This window comes from Bubalus kerabau, chromosome 4 (genome assembly GCF_029407905.1).
Source record: "Bubalus kerabau isolate K-KA32 ecotype Philippines breed swamp buffalo chromosome 4, PCC_UOA_SB_1v2, whole genome shotgun sequence".
NCBI classification, from domain to species: Eukaryota; Metazoa; Chordata; class Mammalia; order Artiodactyla; family Bovidae; genus Bubalus; species Bubalus kerabau.
Genome location: NC_073627.1, coordinates 7,398,102 through 7,405,900, shown reverse-complemented (window position 1 = coordinate 7,405,900; position 7,799 = coordinate 7,398,102). Strand labels below are relative to the sequence as shown.

General features: G+C 56.5%; 1 protein-coding gene across 1 annotated transcript; it reads left to right on the top strand.

Moving 5' to 3' along the window:
- Positions 1–2,252: 2,252 nt before the first annotated feature.
- On the top strand, positions 2,253–4,658 carry LOC129650773 (CMRF35-like molecule 6). Its single transcript, XM_055579579.1, has 2 exons — positions 2,253–2,610; positions 4,354–4,658. The coding sequence occupies exons 1-2, from the start codon at positions 2,253–2,255 to the stop codon at positions 4,512–4,514; spliced, it is 519 nt and encodes a 172-aa protein (XP_055435554.1). The 3' UTR covers positions 4,515–4,658.
- Positions 4,659–7,799: the final 3,141 nt, after the last annotated feature.

Here is a 7,799-nt window from a genome sequence, read left to right as displayed (position 1 = left end):
ACTAGGGAGCAGATGCCTGCAGGGTTTGGTGGTGCCGTGTTCTCCAAGAATCATGCTCCAATCCTGTTTCCCAGCCTGAGCAGGAGAAGACAGACCAGGACAGGAGAACTCAGTCTTCTCAAAGCAAGGGAGACCTGAGAGAGGCGTTCACCATTGATCCACTCGACAGCCCAGGAGCTGAACTGCAACACGCACATATTGTGGAAAGACTCCAGGCCATGAGGCAGGACGAGGACCCTGCATTCATGGGGTCACAGCCCAGCAGGAGACACACCGGGAACCCCAAATCCCAGGCGTGATGAAAGCCTAGGGGGTGTCATAGGCGCCAAGAGACCATAGATGGGGAGCCAACATAAGCTGGGAGAGTGGATGAGAGTGTCCAGTCAAGGATATTGGTGGGTCAGGCAGGGGAGCAGGGATTCAAGGGTCTGGACCAGGCCGGAAGTGAGTAGGGCAGCAGCCCGGGGTGGATCTGCAACAGGGTGTTGAGGCCGAATGCTGGGCCTTTGGATGCTGCCAAGAGCTATGTGGAGGGAGCCAGTCAGAACACGGGGCTTCGTCCTGGGACGGGCAGGCATCCAACCCTGCTGTGCACTGGGACTCAGGTGTACTGCCTGTGACCAGAACTGAGGAGAGTCAGGATCTGCAGGGGAGCAGTGGGAGACCCTGGGGTGTGCAGACCAGCTTGAGAAACTGGAATAACCTACCCGAGGGTAGGACAGCAGGGCCCCCACCCCCCACCCCAATACCCAGGAAAATAGGGCTTAAAGGTCCAGCATGGCACTTGAACAAGCCACCATCAGTGAAGGCCGTCTGTCTCCTCTCTGTGGGCCGTCCCCTCCCTCATCTCTGCACTGTGAAGAGGCCCCTGCTCATCAGTGGGGATCCAGGAGAGGCCCCAGCAGCCAGTGCCCTGGGGCCCCTGTTGTACAATCACGCCTCTGTGCCATTGGTTGGGGAGGAGGTTCCTCTCAGCCCCAGGCCCCCAAGTCCTCATCCCTCCACCCAGCATCTTCTCCTCTGACCTCCTGTAGGTTCTCAGTCTCTCTCTGGTTCTCAAAGGGGAGTAGACTCTGTCCAGAGGCAGAGCATGAAAACGTTGGGAACCACTATTCTGAGTCGAATGTAGGCAGTGAAGGGCCCAAGACACGGGAAGCCACAGCCCGAGGGATGTGTACCCCGGGGAGAACCAGAGCCAAGGTGGAACATAAGAAGTTGTCTGGGGTCACAGGACAGACTTGCAGGGCAGGAAGTGGACTTGGGGTCCCACAGGCTGCCTGCAGTCCCAGGTCATGGTGACACAGACCCTGGGTCGTCCCCACCAAGGCCAGAGAGGATGGATGAGCATGGCATCCTCATCCGAGTGTCCATCCTGACAGCAGGGAAATGATGTGTCACGGAAGCTAAGGCCCCACAGAAGAGGAGCACAGCTTGGTGCTGCTGCCGGAGCGTGTGTGAGACCGAGAGAGGACCTGCTGTGCAGGGTGGGGAGGGGGCAGCCTCCTAGACTGGGGGACCTTGGACACATCAGGTCGCTGGATTGAGAGGAGCTGAGGGCAGTGGGTCCGAGCACCTGGACCAGTCGTGCCCCTCCCTCTAAGCTTCCTGCCCCCTGCCCCCTGAAGCACCTGAGCTGACCCGGGATGGGACCAGGAAGCAGAGAGGCCCAGAGGGGCAGAAGTGAGGACTGGAAGTGAGTCCTCTGAGAGGCTCCGCCCTGTCCCTGCCCGGGGCCTGGTGCTGCTGCAGGTGACATCCCTGCTGGGGAAATGACCCGAGGGGCAGGGCTGCGTGGCTGCCTTCAGCTCTGCTGCTGCTCCAGCTCCCACGTGCTTGGCTCAGCCCTTCCTGGGGGAGGGGAGGGGCAGGGCTGGAGCTGGGTGAGTGGGGGGCCAGCAGCGGAGGACGAGGAAAAAGTTCAAGAAGGGGCTGCCACCTGTCTCAGCAGCGAGTAGGAGGGTTCAGGGTGCGAAGCAGGTGAGGCTGGTCCACTGTGCTGGTGGGAGGGGGCACTGTGAGGGTCAAACCTCAACAGTCACAGTCAGAGATGACCTCTTGGGGCACCACACACACACACACACCCTGAGTTTTTCTGTCTCCACGAAATCCTCTCCTCTGTGAGGAGGGACCTTCTTCCCCCTTCTTCCATCCCTGGGTCTGAGGAAGGGCCTGCCTCCTGCCTTGGCCTCCTCCAGACCCCACGGGCCCTCGATGGACCTGCATCCAGGGCTCCCCAGACCCAGACTCACTCGATGGAGTTGGACTCGGTTGTGTTTTACAGGCTGTTTGTCCCTGAGTGGCCCCCGAAGCGTGACAGGCATCGTGGGGGATCCATGAGCGTGGAGTGTGAGTACCAGGAGGCGTTCGTGGATGACATCAAATACTGGTGCAAACACCCGTGTATGTCACCATGGAGGATTGTGGAGACCAGAGAGTCAGAGAGAGAAGTGAGGAGGGGCCGCGTGTCCATCAGAGACCGTCCTGCAAGCCTCACCTTCACAGTGACCTTGGAGAGCCTCAGAGAGGAGGATGTGGGAACGTACGGATGTGGGATCTATGTGCCACTTTCACGTGACCCCACCTTCCAGGTGGAGGTGTCTGTGATCCCAGGTGAGCCTGAGACGCCAGCTCTAGGGCTGCTGACATACCTGGGACCCTGACCCTCAGGAAGGACCTGGAGCGGAGGGTGTCGTGGGATCAGTGATCAGGACCCAGGCTCTGAGTGGTCGGCAGGCACACAGCACACGTCCACCTCTGGTTCTTCGAGACCTCCTCTGTGTCCACCCCTGACACACCCTCACACCTGAAGCTCTCCTGGGTGGAAAGGGAGGGGGAGACACCCTGAATCTGGGGGCCTGCTGCCTTACCGTCTTCACAAGGGTCAGGTTCACTCTGAAGGTGACCCTGTGTCTCTTCCCGGACTTCTCTGGCCAGCCCTATGGGGCGGGGACCAGCAGGGCCAGCAGAGGGCATTGCAGTGTCGTGGAGGGCCTCTGGGGCCCCAGCTTCGCAGTGGTGGTCCTGGGGGTCTGCAGCAGCCACGAGAGGGGGGAGGCGGAGTCCCGGAGCCCACGTGGGGCCTTGGATGCCTTGGAGACCCCTCCCCACTCCAGCCTGACCTTGCCTATCCCTCTTCCTCTGGCACCTGGCACCCAAGGAGGAAACCCAGAGGAGCCCATTGGGTAGAGAAGGATGAGGAACAGGGCTCTTAGGAGGTGTTATGGCCCTCAGTGGACCGCCACGTGCTGCAAATGAATCTTTAAACTTTTCTCTCTTTCTCTTTAGCTGTGCTGGGTCTTGGTTGCTGCACGCGGGCCTTCTCTGGTTGCAGCAAGCAGGGCCTGCTCTTTGCCGTGGTGCTCAGGCTTCTCACTGCGGCGGCTTCTCCTGCTGCGGAGCACGGGCTCTAGAGCCTGGGCTCAGTCGTTGTTCATGCCTAGTGGCGTGTGGGATCTTCCCAGAGCAAGGATCGGACCCACGTCCCCTGCATTGGGAGGCAGATTCTTTGCCACTGGACCACCAGGGAACCCCCAATAAGTCTTCTTTAACAGAAGGCTGGTTTCCTAAGAACCCAGTCACGATACTCTGTCCATATATTCGCTTTCTCCCCTGACTTCTTGTTCTGAGGTTGTGCCCGGTTCCCCTGAGTTCCTTCCTGTTGGTTGTTGCTTCTCTCTCGCGAGGGAGGTTTCCTTTGTATGTTTCTGTTTACAAGAAAGGAACCCAGAGTTTACTGGCTCCGCGGGGTGTGTCGGGGAAGGGTTCTGTCCACTTACCTCAGCAGAGGCCACATTTCACGGGGTCCACCAGGTTGATATCTCTCTAGATCTTTCTGGTCATGCCCTCCCACGGAGAGGACTGCCTGGGGCCCTGGGCCTGGCTGACAGATGATACAGGGTCTCCTGATTCAGCTCAGGCTCAGCTGCAGGACTTTGCATCTGAGCTTCGCTCCAGCCACTCCCCTTGCCCGTGACTGTCTGCCCCGTCTCTCTGTGTTAATCCCTAAAGAAAACGTGTCACCCCGTTTGTCCCGTGGCAGAGTGGACCAGGAGGACAGAGGTGTGGCTGTGCCTGGGGGTGACCTGGAGCCAAGTGCCCTCTCCACACTCTCAGATCCCCCGGGGAGCAGGGCCATATACCTCTGACAGTGCCCACCTGGCCTGCGAGCATCTGGAGAGGGGCAGGGAGAGGGGCCCAGGGTGTTGGTCAGGTCTGGGTGTGGCCAGGAGAGTGGTGGACACAGCACATCCATCCAGATGTTGTGAGTGACCTTGACAGTGAGTCAGAACCACACTGGGACAGAGGGGGGTACCCAGGGGGTGAAGCGAAGCCTGATTTGTGTTTCTCCCTCAGTCTCTATGACAGCCACCAGCCCCAAGAGGTCCACAAGCACCCCTGAGTCTCCCACTACCTTGGCAGTGCCCACCTGGAGCGCTGTGTCCAGCAGGAGGCCCCTAATCCCGGCCAAGCGCATCGGTAATGGACCCCCATCCCAGGACATCTCACCTGGGTGATTTCTAGGTGAGACTGGGGAATAATAGGCAAGTCTTCCTTCACCAAGGACCCTAACTTTTTCAACAAATTCTGTAACAAGCAGTAAAGGTCCTACTAAGTGCCAGGAGCTCTCGTTGACTTGGGATCCAGCACCAAAGCACACAGACACAGTCCTGCCCGGACAGAGCCGTGTTCTAAGCGGCGATTCACACAGTGAGCAGATCGGCACGTCGGTTGTGTAAATACACCATTCACTGATGACTGCTTGGAGGAAAATGCCACCTGTGGAGGGGCCAGCATGTGTGGGAGGGTGGTGGAGTTTGCTGGTTAAAACACAATGATGAGAGGGCCCCTAATCGATTACAGATGCTTGAATGGAGGCCTGCAGGATCTGGGAGCCAGGCATGCCGGGATCCTCAGAAATGAGGCACCAGGCACAAGGGGGGCAGGCTGAACAAAAGGCCCCCAGCCCAGGGCAGGGCAGGAACAGATGCTCTGGGCGTTGGTGACCCCTCTGTCCCCTGGAGCCCTGGTCATCTGTATCATCTTGCTGAAGAGCCCTGGCCTCTGAGGGTGCAGAGCTGCGGGGATCACTCTTTCATCAGCCAAGGACTTTGAAGGACTGGAGCTTTGGAGACCCTGGGCAGGTACCAACTGCTCACTGAATAAGACGGAACAGTCCCTGCTCTCAAGGTGGCTGTGCTCTATTGGCTAGCAGACGTCAACCAAGTCTCCCCAGTATTGGGTTCTGCACCCTAGACTGCAAAACCCCCACCTGAGGAGTGTGTTAGTTTTTCACTCATGTCTGACTCTTTGTGACCCCCACGGACTGTAGCCCACCAGGTTCCTCTGTCCATGGGATTCTCCAGGCAGGAATACTGGAGTGGGTAGCCATTCTCTTCTTGAGGGGAACTTCCTGACCCAGGGATCGAACCTGGGTCTCTCCTGTACCATACGCAGATTCTCTACCCTCTGAGCTGCCGGGGAAGCCCCCATGAGGAGGGCTCAAATAGAAATCCTCCTAATGCCCAGGTTCCCCTTGGATCTCCAGTCTCCCTCACATGGTTCTCATGGCTGCATCCACCCTTATGTCCACAGTCCTAAGTCTCAGGGGCAATTCTTGAAGATCAGGGTCCAAAGTCCTTCAGGTGGGGCTGCTCTGTGTCGGGTTGATCCTTGTATAGATTCTTGTAGCCACAGAACCTGGACGCGGGGCAAGCAAGGTGGAGACACCAGGGCCTCCCCGAGGATGCTGCTCACTCTCCGTCCCCGTGTCCCCCTTGGCCCCTGCTGGGCAGCGTCCACTTCCTGCTCCTGGTCTTCCTGAAGGTGCCCATGCTCCTGGGCATGCTCCGTGCTGCCCTCTGGGTCAACAGGCCTCTGAGGAGCTCTGCGGACAGACAGAGTCAGTCCATTTACAAGAACTGGTAGCCCCCATGTTCATCGTGTCCTCTTCGATGATGCAGTCGGACCACTGGATGGAAATGACCTTCTGTCCATCTGTCCTGTATCACCCTCTACCTCTCTTTCAGAATACTGTGTTTGTGAATTTCCTTGTAGCTTTCTTTCCTTGTCCATGATTCTCTAAAACCAAAAGAATACCTCCTCAATAGGTGCTTCTGAACTGTAACTACAGCTCAATATCGAGTACGGAGCTTCCAGCTCATCCGCGGAGCATCGTTCATGCACTGAACTCTCCGGCGCTCTCTCTGCAGTCTTCAAACCCCAGGAGTGTGGGAATCCTGCTTTTGGGTCTGTGTTGATGGATCCAGGGAGTTCCATGGTTTCCGACATGATCCGTGCTACCATAATCACCCACCGTCCACAGGTCTCGGATCCATCGTGGGGAATCTTCCAGATGCTGAGTGTGTATATTTAATTATGCATTCTGAAGCTCAGGAAATAAATAGCAATGCAGAGATTTGATGGTCCAGGGGACCAGCATGCATGGGACCTGAATCCAAACTCCATTCTGCACGAACCTCCACACCCCACTGTTCTGTCTAATGGACCAAAGGGCCATGTTGGGTTTCTCCAATTGGTGTGAATTCAGAACAGAATCCAGCATTGCACGGAAAATCAGCTTATTCCCCTCCCCATGCCCAGTCAAACTGGTTAGTGTGTTTAGGTCCTTTGCGGATGGCTGGTAGAAGAATAACAGTACAGAATTTATGCAACCATCACAGAATCCTTCCTTCCTCCTATTCAAAGGTAACTCAAGCCCACCCTCACCCCATCATTCAAGGCCCATGGTGATAGACCTGGTTCAAGGTTTTAAATGGATTGAGGAGCCATGAGTGAGTCTTCTAGTCAATAGCTTAGTCTCCACGACTTGTAGAGGCAAAGACCTGGGTAGGCTTCCCACACTTTCGGCTCAAACTGCATCGTGATGAACTTGCCGGCACCAAAGATCTCTGAGAGGCAGGCTATCATCTTGACTCATCTATCTGAAGCAGCCAGGACCTGGGGACTTACAGCCACTTTTCATGCAGCAAATATATGGGGAGAGGACTAAAGTAGTAACCGCTAACCTAGGCATTGCTTCCAACCATGATTAAACAGAAGACAGAGCCCAGCTTTTGGTGCTCACATTCCACTTGGTGGACAGAGAGAAAACAGACACCATAGTCCAGGTATGCTGACATGCAGATGTCCAGGTCCACACTGAAGAGTATCTTGTAGTAACGTAAGATAAGAGGAGGTGCTGTTGGTGAGACAGCAAGGGATGAGTCCTATCAGCCTCGTGAAGAGGGTGATATTTAACCAAGTCCAGAAGAAAGGAATGCAGTGAGCCCTGCGGGTGCCTGGAAGAAGAGCCCTCAGCAAAGGGAACTTCAGGTGCAAACATCCTGCCTTGGGAGCGTTTGAGATGCGGATCCAGGGGAGAGCAGAGGGCAGATGCTTGCAGGGTCCACTGGAGCCATGTTCTCCAAGATCATGGTCCAGTCGTGTTCACCAGCCTGAGTAGAAAAAGGAACACCAGGATTGGAGATCCTAGTTTCCTGAAAGCAGGGGAGTCCTGAGAGAGGAATTCAGTCATTGATCCCTTAGCTGAATTACCACAGGCTATGCTGGAAAGACACTGGGCTTCAGGCAAGATGGGGACCATCAACTCATGGGGCCACAGCCCAGATGGAGACACACAGGGAGCCACAAATCCCAGGAGATAAATCCAAGAGGGGGTTCAAATGATCCAACAGGACATATGACAAGAGAACCAACCTAAGCTGGGAGGGTCAAGGAAGTTGTAGCGTCAAGGGTGTCAGCTGTGGGTCAATGTGGGGAGAGTGGCAGCCTGGGGGTGG